The sequence below is a fragment of the Globicephala melas genome, chromosome 3 (assembly GCF_963455315.2).
Source record: "Globicephala melas chromosome 3, mGloMel1.2, whole genome shotgun sequence".
NCBI classification, from domain to species: domain Eukaryota; kingdom Metazoa; phylum Chordata; class Mammalia; order Artiodactyla; family Delphinidae; genus Globicephala; species Globicephala melas.
In genome coordinates, this window is record NC_083316.1 from 9,653,429 (window position 1) to 9,672,245 (window position 18,817).

The 18,817-nt window shown below is 39.4% G+C and overlaps 1 protein-coding gene across 7 annotated transcripts in view; it reads right to left on the reverse strand.

The window, feature by feature from the left end:
• CTNND2 (catenin delta 2) overlaps positions 1-18,817 on the reverse strand; it is a 930,830-nt gene that overhangs the window by 585,708 nt on the left and 326,305 nt on the right. For all 7 annotated transcript variants that reach the window (XM_060295662.1, XM_060295656.1, XM_060295659.1 and 4 more), the window contains one exon: positions 7,115-7,227. In XM_060295662.1, coding sequence (XP_060151645.1) covers positions 7,115-7,128 — 14 coding nt within the window. In that variant the 5' untranslated portion in view covers positions 7,129-7,227. The remainder of the gene's footprint in view (positions 1-7,114; positions 7,228-18,817) is intronic.

Consider the following 18,817-nt stretch of genomic DNA (forward strand, 5'->3'; position numbering starts at 1 on the left):
AGATCTTTTCAATAAAATCTTGCTGAGAGTTACATTCTCAAATAAGTGTGTAAGACGAAGCAACAATTTGTGACAAGTTTTAAACTTCCTCAGCTCTTGAGGTACTAAACAAACAGATGTTTCCGAAGACTGGGGCTTATGAATACCACTTTACTGTCAACAAATTAGGCAACATCTTTGCTGCCTGCTGCTAACGCAGCAATCTCTTAAATTTAAAATTCTATGATAGCTTCTCCTGGATAAAAGGGAATTAGCATACATTCACATACCATGAAATAAAAAAATCAAAGGTTCCTTGTTGAAAACAGGCAATGGTTGTGTTGGAGCTAAGCTCACAGTGTTGGCTTAGCCTACCCAAATGTTTAAGTTAAAAAAAAAAATAGTAATTTTGCAATCCTGCTCTGTCTCCTTTGACACAAGTGAGTTTCCAGACCCTCCCAACTCTAACTCTGAAACCACTGTCAAGTGCTCATGACCTTGCTTTCAGTTTTATGACCCATCTCCTGCACAGAGGCTAGCATCTTATGTGGCTGTCACCAGCCTCCATGGGCTTCAATCCATTCTCCACGCAGTTGGCAGAACCAATGCTTCCTACCAGAATATCACTTCCTTGGGGAGAACCGTCTTCCATGTTCTATCGCCCACTCAACAAAACCCAAAGTCTCTAGCCTGACTGCTCACCAAATGGTCCTGTCTGTCTGCACCCTTAATCAACACCAGTCCATCTATGGGCTCACTATACCAACCACACTGATTCCTATCCACCCTTGTCTTTCTGACTTTGTACTTTCCTTCTGAGCAATGCCTTTATCCCAGTTCCTTCCCTGCCAATGTTTCACATCTTCAACACACAAATATCCCTCTGTGAAACCATCACTGGCATGGCCTCCTGTTCTCTTCATGGCACCAACATGTTCCAGCATGTTCTGCCTGCTGATGTGTCTCTCTCTGTATTTGACAGTAACCCCCTGGAGACCAGGAGCTTCACCACATTCACTTTTTATTTATTTATTTATTTTTGTTCTTTTGCAGTACGCGGGCCTCTCACTGCCGTGGCCTCTCCCGCTGCGGAGCACAGCCTCCGGACACGCAGGCTCAGCGGCCATGGCTCACGGGCCCAGCTGCTCCGCGGCATGTGGGGCCTTCCCAGACCGGGGCACAAACCCGTGTCCCCTGCATTGGCAGGCAGACTCTCAACCACTGCGCCACCAGGGAAGCCCCACATTCACTTTTGAAGCCCAAGGAGTGCCTGCTAACATGTTGGGTCCATACAGTCTTTCACAAGCATCTTTTTCTAAATAAATAAAACCAGTGATTTTACTTCTTAAGAGTCCCGGTCCACGTGAGCTCTCAGTGTGAAAAGCTCTCTTCCAGCTACCTGTCTTTCGCCCAGCTTTTAGACAATGTAGAACACACCTAGACTATCTGAGGCAGTTTACAATATACTTACAAACTTCTTTTAGACTGTGTTTTCCCAAATATAAAGTCCATGCCATAACCCAACTGGAGATGTTCCCATATTGAACAAACTCCCCACATAAACGTGTAGACATCTATCTGCCTTCCTCTGAAGCACCAAATCTATTTGGTAACATCTTGCCATCCTCACGACTGAATTACTTGGCTCTATTATTCAAGTCCAAGAAAAGTCCCCATGTTAAAATATTCAGACGTGACTTACTGTGTATCATGAAAGGTTTGAATGAGATGAAGGGCACAGTGACACATCTGGAACAGACTTAGGTGCTCAATGTTTTGAAGAAACTGGTTTGTGAGAAATTCAATAATTCATCTGCTAGAAAGAAAGAGCATCTTCTAATGTGGAACAAGCATTTTTTACACATATATTACATTTTGTAATTTTTGCCCCTCTGGTATGTGGGATCTTAGTTCCCCAATCAGGGATCGAACCCCTGTCTCCTGCACTGGAAGGCAGAGTCTTAACCACTGGACTGCCGGGGAAGTTCCTACATTTTGTCTTTTTAAACATATATTACTCCAATTGGAGTCTTGGGTACCTATATTATAAAAATGGCAAGGCTAAAGATGATTGCTTTATTAGTTTTCCTTATTCTACAGTAAATAATGACTCCACTCTACATTCAAATACCTCTACTTCTTAGAATCAAAGCCATAGATTATTTTAATATGTGAATCCAAATGCATGTGCATATGCATGAAAAATAAAATTGGCAACAGAAATTAAACTCTTGAATGGAATACAGATGCTCATAGAATAATATTTATTTTCTCTAAAAAACTTTCATAATTCAGCTTGTAATATATAATACCACCAATAGAAAAGCACCATATTCATTTTCTATTACTGCATAACTAGTTACCACAAACTGAGCAGCTTAGAAAACATATAATTTTTTTATAGCTAACAGTTTTGTAAGTTTTGTAAATTTTGTAAATTTCGTAAGTTTTTTAGGCGTGGCATGGCTGGATTCTCTGTTCAGGGTCTTACAAGGTTCTCATCAGAGTTTCTGCTGGGCTACTTTCCTTTCTAAAGGTTCTGGGGAATAACCTGCTTGCAAGTTCATTCAGGCTATGAGTGGAATGCAATTCCCTTTGGTCCTAAGACTGAGGTCCCCTTCTCCTTGCCGGCTGTCAGCTGAGAATCACTCTCAGGATCTAGAAGCCACGTGTGTTGCTAGCCACGTCTTTAGCTCCATCTTTAAAGCCAGCAAAGGAGAATTTATCATGTGTCAAATCTCTCTAGCTTTGAATTTTTTGACATTGTCTTTGAGCTCCAGACCGACTCTTGTCAAAATCATCGTCAGCATCATCATCATCAGTCTTCCAAGCATCAGGTCTCCTTTAGGAAGAGTTCATAAGATAGGTCCAACTATTACTTGAATTCAAGTTCTCTCCCATTATGTTCCTGCTGCCCATGGGAATCAAGGGATATGAGTAAGGCATCTAGTCTGGTATCCTTAAATTTTCAGTAGCACTTGAGAAAATCCCCAGGGTCCTTTGACTGAAGGTTAAAACATTCTGTGGCAAGGATCTTCTAGAAGGGTCAACAGAGTCCCAGACTCCAAACTTTGTTAAGTTCTAATAACTCCCAAGGAAGGGACATCTAGCCCCAATTTGAACAGATCAAGAAGACATTCAGAAGAATGTGAGCCCTGAGCTGGGTAACTGGATCCACAGGAAGAGATGACCTGGCAAAAGAAGCAGGATATTCTAGATGGAAGGGATCACATGCCTATAAACCACGTGAGGTGGGAAAGAGTGGTGTATTCATGAAATTGCAGAAGCGGGAACAGGTCCTTCGCAGACATGGTTCTGATCTATGTGTTTACATAGATCAATTTCACACCACATGGAGGATGGATTTGGGCAGAATGCAGGCAAAGGGATGAGTTAGAATGCTGTTCCAGGGGTCTATAGAGAGTATGACAAGGGCATGGGTACAGGCAGGTCCTCTGCGGCTTGCAGGAGCAACAGAGGGCCCCATCTAGAAGAGGACCAGGTGGCTCCTAGGGCTGCTGGACCAAGACCTCCCTGACAGGTCTTAGCCTGAGGAATGGGTGAGAACCAAGTAGTTGCAACTGGCCAGAGGGTGGAATTGGGCTATTAGCCTATTAGCAAGAAGGATTTGGTCATGACCCTAAATAAAGGGCCTCCTCTATATAAATAACATTCCTGATTCAGATCTCGATGGTTCTGGGGAATTAGGGAGAAGCCAGGGAACCAAACTCTCTTGTTGTAGGAGGAAGGAGGATCCAAGAGCTTGGAAAGGTTTGGCCTGAAACCAGTGAGGAAAGCCAAGAGAGGAAGGCGATGAGGGACATAGTGGAACTGTAGCTACAGTAAGAAGCAACAATAATTCTATTCTAGAAGACTGATGACACTTCAACAACCACTAATTGATCTGATTTCTGGAAGCTATGATATGAATTTGCTTAGAAAAGTCTGAGAAGAGTTTAAGAGATCACAGTGTTCTTATTTGCAGCTACTTGTACCCTAGATATGAGGATGCAGAAGTTGCTTTGTGCTGTAACAATAGCTATCTCCAGATTCTCCCCTCTCCAAATTCTCGGCATTCTCATTTATGATTTGATTGACTATTGCAAAGTTGGCTGTTATTAATGCATACTAATAATGTCTTTTCATGACATTTAAATTGTCAGTGTAACTACCAGGAAAGGTCTTAGGAATCAGATGGAGCAATTTCCTAACACCAGTACAGGCAGAGGAAAACCAAACTGTATTTATCAGTCATTTTTACCACTTATATAAAAATCTGAAAAATATTTGATTCTGTTTCATTCCCTCTAACAAACCCTCTTACTCCTCCCTAGTATCCCTAAGAAGATAAAACAAATCTAAACCATCACAGACTTCTTTACCTGCTCTCCTTTTTCAAAAATTGTTTACATTCTATTTTGTTTATTTTTAAACATCCCCTTTGATGTGCTAACTAGGTTAGTCTATCACCCTTAATAAAGACTTGAATTTCCAAAGGTGCATTTCTGAAGCTGAGCAAACAACTAGGTTGTGACAGAAAAAAAAAAAAAAACAGTGGAAGGTATGTATTGGATTTTCTCCAGTGAAATATCAGTAAATTTCTTGTATTATTCAAATGCAGATTCATACATTAGACATTTCCAAAATACAAAAATAATCAAGCTTGATGAAGACATATATATAGCTATATGGCAAGGGGAAATAATTAGGCAGAGTCATCTGCACTCAGCACTATTATTTAATATATATTTAATACAGAATTATTGATTATGTATCATGGGCTGTGATCTGGGAATACAAGAGACAGTATAAATAATCACAAGCTGTCATGGGATAATTTTTCTGCCTACTTTGGCAGTTCACTGATGTGTTCTATTCATGAAACATTAGACCTAAGAAAAGATATCAACTCAATCAAATCAAATGAGGGAGGAGGAAAGTTTTTAAGAATTTAAAAGGTAATCTAATAGATGCAACATCTAAATGCAGCCAGTCCTAATGGGAACTAAACTGGTCTCTGACTTTCAGGAACCACAGAGTCTCTGTTGGACTACTCTATGTCACCACAGATTCTTCCACCAGCACCCAATCCTCATGGCCACCATCTCCTAGCACAAACCATTAGATGTCACAGATTTGGGGTCACTTAGTTCACATTCTCAAGAGCACAAGACTAATTTCTTGCAGGCCAGTTACTGGATTAATCGCCCTTGGGTCAGATATCCATTTTTGATCCAATCAGAAGTTGGGAATTGAGACACAGGATACAACATGGTCCCCCAGGCCTGCTGCTACCAAGGGCTGGAGGGGGGTGAAACAAAATACAAGATGGAGATGAAGAGTATGCAAAGTTATCACACAGAAAGATTAGGAATACAAATTGAAAAGGTAATCTGACCAATGGTGAAACAATGGGTTTCAAAGCAAATGATGTAGATGTCAACTCAACCAGTGTTTACAGACCTAAAAAAATCTGACAGACTTACTTCTCAGGCAATGTTCACCATTAAAAAAGAGCTCTTCAAATATGTACAACCACATGTACTAAATCAAATACACACTTATAAATATTATTTTTCCCCATACTTTAGTCTCACTAACTTCAACCAGTCACCCTTCTGAAAACAATTTCAAGTGGACACAATTCACTTCTCCTTTTTCTTGTCCAACCTACTTTAGTCAATATGGATGTTCGGACAAGTCTGTGATGAGTTTAAGAGATTACAATGTATCTATTTGTAGCTAGTATAGCCTAGGTACTTGCGTGCCAAAGCAGATGGGCTTTAACATACCGCAATTAAGGCTTTACTATTGAAAATTATATTTCAAAGCAATTTAGTCTAACAAGAGGTGCAATGATTTCCATTTAAAGGTTATCACTGTTGGACAAAGCAAAGAACAATGTTAAAAGATTAATGGCAGGTAGCTCCAATAGGAAACATTCCAACTACAAATTAATCTTACAATGATAGAATATTTTAAGAGCAATGGATTCAAGCATGTTTTAGTTCTTTTGTGGCAGTAGTTGGTTAAGAGACCCTCAAACTCACGTTCCTGCCTCTTAGGAAGAGTGGCTACAGACGCCAAGACTAGGAATCCCTGCCCCATTTCCATCTATGAGAGGGCATGTGACTGGTTCTCACCAATGGACTGTGGTTGCAGTGATGCAATTGACAATGCAATTGACCAAGAGGCCGTATGGGATGGCAGGGCTCTCAAGAGAGAAGCCGGGTCCTTAATTACTGCGTGGAAGGGAAGCAGCCCCCTGACCAGCATCCACCACCTCTATCTGTTGCATGAGTAAGAAACAAACCGCTATTGTGTTAAGTCGCTAGAATGCTGGAGTTTATTTGCCATAGCAACTGTTGTTTCCTTAACAAATATACCTCCCTAAAAATGTAGCATGCCAAAACCACAATACAGAACAAGATGACAGAAAAGTACGATGCATTTTTGAAAAATAAAGTCATCTTACGGAGGTTTATTTATGTTTCTTTCACACACACACTCACACGCCACACTCACACACACACACTTCTATTTTTAAATATGAACACATGGTCCTTAGGCAGATAATTTATTTTGTGGTCAAGCGACTAAGTTTGTTTTTAAATATTTCATAATCTCAAACCAACCCCTAACTGAATAAGCAATCCATTCTATCTATGGATTTGAATGCTTTCACACACAGGAATTGCATTGGTTGATGTCTGAGGAGCAATTTTATAATTTAGCATTGTATATTAGCAAACAATACAAGTTACACCAAAACCTTCTCGCCTTCATTTCCAGAACCTGCAACTCTGGATCATTTAGAAAAAAGAACCAAGCTGAGAGACTGTGACATGGCATCTCCTCATTTCCAGTAAGTTGACTAAACACAAAGCCTCCTTTTTGTGTAAAATGATGCACAATTTGCATTCAGGGCAGGCATTCATTTTATGAAGAGTTTCAAGTACAAATCAGATCAGACACCTTTTGAACATCTTAAATTGGGTTGGTTACAATTCCTTTCCAACATCTATCTGACTGAATGTTCTAATCGACCGCCAGGTTTGCAAGGAGAAGAGAAACACCACAATTTCCTTCCACTGGCAGCTCAAAGCCCAGCCCTGAGGAGCAGTGCGCACAGTACCTGACACTGCTCATGCTGCCGGTCTCGGATCCAAGCTTGCATCGCTCCAGTTGGCTGGCGACGATCTGGCGTTCTGCCTCTAGCTCTCGGGTCAGCCTTTCAAACTGTAATTCCTGAAATAAAACCATCAAAAAGATTAATGCTATCAGCTATACGGAAACTGGAAATCAGACCAAAAAGACAGTATGGTCAAAGGGAAGATTAGGATTTCTCAAGATGTTAAATTTGAGAAGCAGAGGTTGCTGATGTGGACCCGAAGAAGGATGAGGATTTCAAACAGACCTGAATTCATATCACAGTCCTGGGACCCATCAGCCGCAGGGCCTTGAATAAGCTATAGTCTTTCTAAGGATCAGTTTCGTCATCTGTAAAATGGGTTTACAATACTTACTTCATTAGGTTGAGGTGAAGATTAAATGAGACACTGACCATGAAAAATAAGCCTGTGCTATGTTTGGCAAATGTCCTGTACCCAACAGATATTAATACCCCTGTAACCAAAAGTGAAACAATAAATAAACAATTTATTTGATTTGGAGTATCATGTTTAGTCCCTACTGGCCATCTAGGTGCTTCTATATACTAATTGCATCTTCATATTACTTACCTATTGCAGATTGAAGAAAATAATGCCTTAAACCTACACTTTTCCTTCTTTATATTCCAGCAGAAGGACAAGGACGCTGATTCTAATTACAGAGTCTAATTACACGGTGAATTACCTTTGTGATATTTGATACATCACCTTAAAAAACAGCCAGCTGAACCAAGGAAGAATGCTTCTAAAAATCTGCCTGACACCCACTGTTAAAAGATTAACTTTAATGAAAAATGATTCATTGAGTACGGCAAGGATTTCAGCTGTTCCAGCTACAGGACTTTTATACCATATTGTAAGCTTTATGTTTTATTTTTCCATACACTTAAGTTTTTATAAACATAATTATAGTAAATTATGTATTTTAACTAAAAAATTCTGAAAAAGTTTTCATAATGTCACAAATAACTTCTTTTAAAAAATAAATTATTGGCACAGTTGTATTTTAAGGATGGGAAACCTTCTAAGAATGTGGAAAAATACTGAAAAAGAGGGTAGGGGTTAACTTGGGAGAACTAAAACTCCCAGCATTACAGGGATTTGTCTTCCCAGAAAAGATGAGTTTATTTTATTTGCTACCCTGGGATGCCCTAGGGTGAGACCTTTAAAAAGTAGGGTCTGGGGGCTTCCCTGGTGGCGCAGTGGTTGAGAGTCCACCTGCTGATGCAGGGAACACGGGTTCGTGCCCCGGTCCGGGAAGATCCCACATGCCACAGAACAACTAAGCACGTGTGCCACAACTACTGAGCCTGCACTCCAGAGCCCATGAGCCACAACTACTGAGCCCACATGCCACAACTACTGAAACCCACGTGCCTAGAGCCCATGCGCCGCAACAAGAGAAGCCACTGAAGTGAGAAGCCCGTGCACCACAATGAAGAGTAGCCCCCGCTTGCCGCAACGAGAAAGCCTGCATGCAGGCAACGAAGACCCAATGCAGCCCCCCAAAATTAATTAATTATTTTTTAAAAAATGCAATATCTGTGAAGTGCAATAAAACGAGGTATGTCTGTATATTTTATCTTAAATGTGTCTGTATAACAGTAAACAAACTCATACTTTTGAATTGATAACACCTTAAAAACATTAACACAAAGATTATACAGAGCTCCTCATAGGTAAACAGAAATTCATTATTCGTATTATCTAAAGCACTTTAATTTGCTGCATTTTTGCATAAGTTACAAGCAGTCCAAATGGCAAGACAATCTGAGTCAGGATTTACAAAACTTTTTGGGCTTCTGCTAGGACAGACACTACCCTTGGGTGTGCTTGCTGAAGGCTGTGGCCTCACTAAATGTTTTCTTCACATTAGTTTTATGGGAGGGGGGTGTTAGTAGACATTTTCTTCATGAAATCTGCCTTCCAAACTTATAGTCACAATACTCAGTGCTCTTCATCTGTGTGCAGCTATTTAATTCCATCTGACATCACTTCCTTTCTGTCTGAAAGGCTTCTTTTAATATTTCTTGTAATATGGCTCCTTCAGTAATGAATTCTTTCAGATGTATATGCCTAGTAAAGTTCTCATTTTGCCCTCATTTTTGAAAGACATTTTTGCTCCACTGTTCTCTCTTGCATTTACTGTTTCTAACCAAACAAAACTATGATATTCCTTGTCTTCATGTCTTTGAATATATTGTATCTTTTTTCTCTGCCTCCTTTTAAGATTTTCTCTTTATCATCAGTGCTGAACAACTTGATTTTAAAGTTCTCTGGGTGTAGTTTTCTTCAGGTTTCTTATGCTTGGGGTTCAGTGGGTTTCTTGGATCTGTGACTTTATAGTTTTCATCAAATCTGGAAATTTTTCAGCCATTAATTCTTCAAAATTTTTTTTTTCTTTCCCGCTATCTTCTCTCCTTTGGTGACTACAATTAAGTGTACATTAGGCCACTTGGAATTGTCTCACAGGTCATGGATTCCTTTTTCCACTTTTAAAAGTCTTTTTTTCTTTCTTTGTATTTCATTTTGTTTAATTCCTATTGGTGTCTTCAAGTTAACCAGTCTTTTCTTCTGCAGTGTCTAATCCACCATCAGTCCCATGGAGTGTATTTTTAATCTCAAACACTGATGAATCAAACATGTCTAGAAGTTTCATTTGGGTCTTTTTAAAAAAATCCTCCATGTCTCTATTTAACTTTCTAAACATATGGAATACACATATTAAAAACTGTTTCACTGTCCTGATTTGCTAATTCTAGCATCTGCATCAGGTTCCCAGCTGGTTTCCCAGCTTGGCTGGAGGGTGTAAGCACATATTCTGGGTTCTGGTGTGAACACCAGGTACTAGTTCCTTCCATCCTTCCAGGTAGTTCTTTCCCTGCCCCCTGCTGGTTTCCTTACATACATGTGCTGCTCAGTTCTCTGCTGAATAGTCTAAGGGGACCCTCTGCAGATCTCAAGGGTTCTCTTTCTGAGCAGCAATCACCTTTCTTCTATTTTGCCCTGCAAATTTCAGGCACCTTTACCTCTCTGGGTTCTCAGTACTTTCTCCCCAACTCAGGGAGTCCTCTGGGCTCTGCCTGGGTCCCCCTTCCTTTTCTCCACTGTTGTGGGGAAACTCTCTCAAGGCAGTAAGCTGGGGCAATTGTAGGGCTCACCTCATTTGCTTTATGTATCTAAAGAATCTTTTTTTTCAGTTTTATTTTTAATTGAAGTATAGTTGATTTACAATGTTGTGTTAGCTTCAGGTGTACAGCAAAGTGACTCAGTTATATATATATATATATATATATATATGTATATAATCTATATATATAACCTATGTGTGTGTGTGTGTGTGTGTGTGTGTATATATATATATATATGTTTTTGTAACATACACACAATGCGGTACGCGGGGCTCTCACTGTTGTGGCCTCTCCCGTTGCGGAGCACAGGCTCCGGACACGCAGGCTCAGCGGCCATGGCTCACGGGCCCAGCCGCTCTGTGGCATGTGGGATCTTCCCGGACCAGGGCACTAACCCGTGTCCCCTGCATCGGCAGGCGGACTCTCAACCACTGCGCCACCAGGGAAGCCCCACACAATGCATTTTTGAGAAATAAAAGTTGTCTTACAGAGCTTTATGGTTCTTTCACACACACACACACACACACACACACACACACACACTCATAATCACACACAGTGCTATATATAAAATAGATAACCAACAAGGGCCTACTGTACAGCACAGGGAACTATATTCAATATTTTTTAATAACCTAAAAGGAAAAAGAATCTGAAAATATATATATATATATGTCAACTCTACTTCAATAAAAATTTAAAAAAAAATCACTGTCCTTCATTGCCTAAAGTGTAGTGTTTTGAAAACTGGTGTTTTTGTTTTTGTTGTTGTTGTTTCAGGTGGGAAGGTATTACTTCTGGGTCACTGTTACTTTCTTAGCTGAAAGGTGAAAGATTAAGAATTAACTATTTTTCCCCCATGCTTGATTTGTAAATGTTTATTTTCCACTGTATTTAAAAATTCATACTAAATGTACTACTAAACAGCTAAGTACTGAAGTTTTTACCCGTTTAATTTTGTTCACTATTTCAGTATTAAAAATAGAAGCTCTTTTTGGGTTACTTGTATCTTTAGTTTGCATGATGACTTTTTAATTGAATTGGAATTTTCTTTATTAAGGAAACTGAATCAATGTTTTGCCTTTTAAAATGTCCATTCAATAAATGTTTACTTTGTCATGGCATATATGAAACAAGCAAGTAATTAAGTGAATTTTCCCTCTGTGTTTCTCTAAGGAGTACACAGCAAATGTCAAGGTCTTCCAGGAGCAAGGAAGTTTCTCTTCTGCACCTAAAATCCTATATTTTATTAATAAAGTAACACAAAACATAATAAAAAAATTGGAGGCAAAAGTATTTATTGATCACTTACTATTGAGTGCATAATTACTAGGACAGCATATAAGGAGGAAACTTTTCCTGCTGAGTCGCCACTGTATCTGGTATCTAGGACAGTCCTGGCACATAGTAGGTGCTCAATAAATATCTTTTAAATAAATATACCGATACTAAGTGCTTTACATGCATTGCCTTATATAAACATCATAAACCTGCTATTTCTTAGGTTCTGTTTTTTTCCTTACTTTACAAAAATGTTAAGGTAATGGGATGAAAGGATTAGCCTTGGTCAGGAAAGAAATTCTTCCTTCAAAAGTAGGAAAGAGAATGAGATCAAAGATGATGTCTTAGGAGATCTGGACATAGAGAAGGGAAATGTTGAATGAACGAATTAATATTGAATGAACTAAATATTCTCAATACTGTCAATTATTTTGTTTCAGAGACCACAGCAGTCCATTACTGTAGAGACATGAGATGTCAGTGTCAACTATGAAGTTCATTAACATTCATATTTACTCATTATTTAAATAGTTTTTATTAGTATGAACTCTAGAGATTGGGTTCCAAAATGCCTTACTGCATTGTCACTTATTTTACATCCATTTTCTACCTTACCCCAACCCAAGGGCCTAAGACTTATAGGAAGGGCTGTTTTGGCCACAGCACATGGTTGGGGATGGGAACTGTCAGGACCTAAGCTAGTCCTGTATGGTTTTACACTTGGAATTGAAAACTGACCTTAGAATTGGGAACTAGCTGAGCTGCAACTGAGGTTCTCAAACTTGGATCACTCCTGTGGCGTAAAAGCATCTGTAGTATCCTCCAGGGCAACATTACAACAGTGAATGAGCTTCTATTCCATTGGGAGATACTTATGCTGTGATGTGGGTGGGAAGATGACCTTCCCCAGTTCTAACTCAGTTTGATATCTGGAGGGAGAACAGACCTCTCAGGACTGAATAATTCTTGGGTATCTTAGAGACTTTAAGATGAGAGAGCATTCAAGAGAGGGATGTTGCTAATAAGGGCTGGTGGGTACCCAAGAAATTAATGGGAAAAATAAATGTAGATATATTTAGTGAACTTTATAATACTGGTTGTAAGTGAATATGTGCTATTAAATTAATTCAGTGAAGGTGAAACTATAAAGAGAGATGAGAAGAAGGGTGAAGAAAGATCTTTGCAGGTTATCTGGATTTGGAGGGACAAGGAACAAGAGAAGTCAGCAAAATAAATACAAGAATAGGCGTAAGGCACAAGACCGCTAATATGGCTTCTCCTGGGCACTTTCAGTGGAGAAGTGGTGATATAAATCAGGCTATATAAAACATGATATGACACCAAAAACACAGGAAACAAAAGCAAAAACAGACAAGTAGGACTACATCAAACTAAAAAGCTTCCTTTTCTGTCAGCAAAGGAAACAGCCAACAGAGTGAAAAGGCCAACTATGGAATGGAAGAAAATATTTAAAGGGGTTAATTTCTAAAATAGATAAGGAATTCATACAACTCAATAGTAAAAAAAAAAACAAACCAATTAAAAAATGCATTAAGTACGTGACTAGACATTTCTCCAAAGAAGATTCAATGCAAATGGTCAACAGGTATATAAAAAAGGCACTGAACATCACTAATTATCAAGGAAATACAAATCATAACCACAATATGATATCATCTAATAACTATTAGGATGGATATATCAAAAGAACAAAGGATAACAAGTGTTATTGAGGATGTGGAGAAATTGTACAGTGTTGATGGAAATGTAAAATGGTGCAGGCACTATGTAAAACAGTATGGAGGTTTCTTAAAAAATTAGAAACAGGGGCTTCCCTGGTGGTGCAGTGGTTAAGAATCTGCCTTCCAATGCAGGAGACATGGGTTCGAGCCCTGGTCCGGGAAGATCCCACTTGCCGCAGAGCAACTAAGCCCGTGCACCACAACTACTGAGCCTGCGCTCTAGAGCCCGTGAGCCAAAACTACCTAGAGCCCATGCTCCACAACAAGAGAAGACACTGCCATGAGAAGCCCGCGCACCGCAACAGAGTACCCGCTGCTCGCCACAACTAGAGAAAGCCCACGTGCAGCAATGAAGACCCAACACAGCAAAAAATAAATAAATAAACAAAGAAATTTATTTTTTTAAAAAATTAGGAACAGAACTACCATATGATCTGGCAATCCCACTCCTGAGTATATATATCCAAAAGAAGTGAAATAAGGATCTAAAGGAGATACCTGCACCCCCATGTTCACCACAGCATTATTCACAGCAGCCAAGATATGTAACAACTTAAATGTCCAACAGACAAATAGATAAGGAAAATGCGATATATACATATAATGCAACATTATTCAGCCTTTGAAAAGAAGAAAATTGTACTATTTGCGACAACATGGATGGACCTGGAAGACACGCTAAGTGAAATAAGTCAGTTACAGAAAGACAAAAATTTTATGATTCCACTTACATAGGTATCTAAAAGAGTCCAACTTACAACAGAAGCAGAAAATAGAATGGTGGTTGCCAGGGGCTAGGGAGTGAGGTGGATGGGGAGTTGCTGTTCAAGGGTATAAAGTTTCAGTTATACAAGATGAATAAGTCTTGAGATCTCCTATATTTAACAACAGTGTTAAAATTGTTAACTTAAAATTTTGTCAAGAGAGTATATCTCATTTTTAGTGTTTCTATAGCACCCCCCTCAAAAAAAAAAGGAAAGGGACACAAGGAAACATTTGGAGGTGATGGGTATGTTTACATATTTATTTCCTTGATTGTGGTGATGGTATCCTGGGTGTATGTATATGTCCAAACTCATCAAACTGTATACATTAAATATAGGCGGCGGGGTGAGGGGTGGAGGTTGTATATCAATTATACTAAATAAAATTGTTAAAAAAATACCCCCAAAATGTGGACTTAGAAACTGTCTAGAGAATGGGATTTCATGGGAATTAAGACTAGTGGGTGAATCATAGCAGCACTATTTACAATAGTCAAGACATGGAAGCATCATAAATGTCCGTCGACAGGTGAATGGATAAAGATGTGGTACAATGTAATACTACTCAGCCACAAAAAAGAATGATATAATGCCATCTGCAGAAACACGGATGGACCTAGAGGGAAGTCGGACAGAGAAAGACAAATATTATATGTTATCACTTATATGTGGCATCTAAAAAATGACACAAATGAACTTATTTACAAAACAGCAACAGACTCACAGACATAGAAATCAAACTTATGGTTATCAAAGAGGAAGTGGTGGGAGGGATAAATTAGGAGTTTGAGATTAGCAGATACCCGTTACTATGTAATAAGGTCATACTGTATAGCACAGGGAACTATATTCAATATCTTGTAATAACCTATAATGGAAAAAAATCTGAAAAAGAACCTATATATATATATATATATATATATATATATATATATATATATATATATATATGCAATTGAATCACTTTGTTGTACACCTGAAACTAATACAACATTGTAAATCAACTGTGTGCCAATTAAAAAGAAAAAAGAAGTGGGTGGATTAGACAGGGCATCCTACAGTAAAGGAGGTTTTTTATTTGTTTTTTGTTTGTTTGTTTGTTTTTTTGCGGTACGCGGGCCTCTCACTGTTGTGGCCTCTCCCGATGCGGAGCACAGGCTCCGGACACGCAGGCTCAGCGGCCATGGCTCACGGGCCCAGCCGCTCCGCAGCATGTGGGATCTTCCCGGACCGGGGCACGAACCTGCGTTCCCTGCATCGGCAGGCGGACTCTCAACCACTGCGACACCAGGGAAGCCCAAAAGTCCTCCTCTTGTTTGCTAATGGAATGGTGGCGGGCAAGAGGGCGGAGGGCAGAAAGGGGCATGGGCTCTGTCGGGTTCAACCTCCACAGTGGAGGCCCCAGAGTTCTCCTCAATGAGCCCTCAAGAAAACTTGCCCCTCGTGCTGAATCAAGTTAGATGAGGAAGGAAAACCTATTAATGAGCCACAGAAGGTACTGGTCTTGTTCAAGGTGCTAGTCCTGTGAGGAAAATTGAAAGACTCAGTCAACTTTCCTACTGTGTCCTCTATTTCTTCCATTTGGTCCATACCTCATTTTAATTTTGAGTAAATCCCTGGGTCGGTAATAAAGATAGCAATCATGCTCTAGGCCTGGGGCCTTTATAGGGGCGTCTTGTTAAGGAATCAACCTTCTTGGGGACTGAGGCCCTTTCTCTATATTCCATTTCTGTGCCTGCTGCTGGCTTCATTCGATGGTCCCTTGGCCTGTCCAATGAGCCCTTCACCCAACAGATAACTCTGCTTTCCCCTGACCTCTTCCATCCTCCCGTCTAAGGCTGCCCGTTGCCTAATATCTCCCTGTCTCTTGCTGGAGACTCAGCACATTGTCTATTTCGCCCAGACGCTCACTACATCCTCTCTATTTCAGTCCCCCCCATGTCTTGCCATCTTTTCTGCAGATCAGATCTAGTTTTTAGAAGCACCAATATCAACACAATCACTTTAATTTTATGTCAAAGGAGAGAAGTGGAAGATCATTGCTAGTTCTTTTCAGGCTCTCAGATGCAATGATTTTAGGGAATCTTGACTTAGTGACTCTGCTTGCAACAGTGGAGCAAAATGACTGTTCAAATGTTTTGAAATATTTTATTAGAGAGTGAATTATAGTCATTATCATCGTATAAATGTTGTCCTCAGATGTTTTTCCACCTGGGAGAGAATCAGGGTCTAGGAATTGTTCTCTGTCCTCTGGCTTGAATCTCTGCAGGAAAGATGAAAGACTAGTTTTCCACTGTGTAGATGAGTTCTTGCCCCCTGATTCCCTCATCTCTGCACCCATCAAGGATTTGTATTATCAAGTGATCCTGGGAGATCTTTATTCTGACATCACTTTTAATTCTCCTTTCATATGAACGAGTGGACTCCATAGCCACAAATTCTGGGCAACGTTAATTTCATCCCATGGAGACATGTTCTGAAGCCAAATCTGAAGGGAAGGTGGCACAGATGACAGGGTAATAATAGCAGGCTTACAGCAAAGCATCCAACAAGTTTGGAAAGAACAAGCCCAGAGGTCGAGATGGAATGGAACAAATCAATGTCAACTGTAAAACTATGTAAACCTCATCGATGAGTCAAAAACTATGGCAAAGAGCTGTCCGTGAAAGTTACCAAAACTGACAGATTAATGTTTTAAACAATCACGCTGTCATCCTGGGTCACCTAGCAAGACAGCGGATGACAGGAATCAGCGCCCCAAAGCGGAATCATAACGCACCTTTCCAGAACAGTTTCAATAAAATAAAATATAACAAATACCTCTTTCTGACCAACTCCTTCAATCTGTAAGATTCCATCTGCTTTGTTCTAGCCAATGCCTTGATATCCAAATAAAGCTTGTTTATCAAAATTTACTTAATTCCACTAAAAGGCAGGGCTCCACAAAATAAAGGAGGCCACATTTCTTGGGCGTTTTAGATCATGTAAGAATCCACTAGGTTGCATACAAAGTTTAGTGATGCTACTATAAGGGTGACCCTTTACCTACATCATGATAATCTCTGGAACTGTTTTTTAACGCCTGGTGCGTAACTCAGAGCCACAAAATAAAATTTTCTTGGTAATGGGGCCCTAATGTACATCTTGAAAATTTTCTACTAGTGATTTTTATGCCCTTAACTACTTGGGAATAACTTTTATTTACGACACAGCCCACAATAATCGCAATCAATATTTTACGTATTTACTTATCGCGTATCATGCTCAACTAAATGCTTTACATGCATTAACTTATTTATTCCTCATATTGACCCAAAAAGGGAGGCATTTTATTTTCTAAGACATTGCAAATTTAAGGATGTTAACTAGCTTCCCCAAAGATTAGCTGGCACTCGGACTAGAAGTCTATCTCAAATTAACTGTTCAGAACCCCACTGCCTCAAAGCTCTTGAGTATTTGTTCGCATTGTTTTAATGGAAGCTATAGAACTAGGAACAACACAGCCAACATAACACAACTCTCCTTAATGAGGAATGACTACAGCTCACTCATCTTAGTTTTTCTTCCCTTTCTAGATATAAAATATTGGAATTACTATGTCCAATCATAGGAAGAATTATGTTCACTGTACCATTTAAGTCCACACCACCACTGAAATATTTTCTTCTAATAAAGGCCCTTGACTTTTAAGAGGGCCACTGCCAAACTCAGATATACCCCATGAAGGCAATGAGGATGCTGAGGGGTTATACTTCAGTGTCCTTGTCTATATTTAGCCCGTAATGGAGAAACCAGCCTTCCAATATTTAAAGGGTGAAAGAAGAAGTACCAGACCCCAGGCTCAGCCAAGAACCATGACTTGCAGTCCCTCAAATTAACTCTGAACGGTCTCACTTTGTACCCATTGCTCTGAATATCCACTTCCTCTTCCCCACTCTTTGCTTGATTCTAAGTCTAGGGGAAATGCCTTTGCCTTCAATTTTTATGGTGCCAATCTCAGCATTGACTCATTTAATTCCATCTGTTCTATACAAGTACATTCATGACCTGCCCCTCACTCCTTACACAAGACAACAAATGACCATGACATTCACAGCACCAACAGCTGTATCGAATTCACTTAACTACATACTCGTCTTCTTTCTTAGAACATACATGTCTTGTTGGCAGAGACCATGCCTTTGAATATCACCTTCTTCTCATCAAGCATAGAGTGCATTCAGTAAATGGATGGATAGATGGATGGATGGATTGATGGATGGATGGATGATGGATGGATGATTTAATGTATGATCCAAATATATTATATTGGGTCAATATAAGAAACTGTGCAATAGTGTGTATGCATAGAACAAACTTACTAATGCATCTGATAAAATGTAGAAGTTGAAGTTAAATTACTTTTGTGGCACTTCCAATGCAAAATTTCTATAATCTTTTCCATGAATTTCTCTCTCTCTCTTTCTCTTTCATTATATGACTTCTGTATAACTAACTTGAATTATGGGATAAGAACTGTAAGAATAATTCTATTCAAAAAATAAACAAATGGCACCTAATGAAACTTAAAAGCTTTTGCACAGCAAAGGAAACCATAAACAAGATGAAAAGACATCCCTCAGAATGGGAGAAAATATTTGCAAATGAAGAAACTGACAAAGGATTAATCTCCAAAATATACAAGCAGCTCATGCAGCTCAATATCAAAAAAACAAACTACTCAATCCAAAAATGGGCAGAAGACCTAA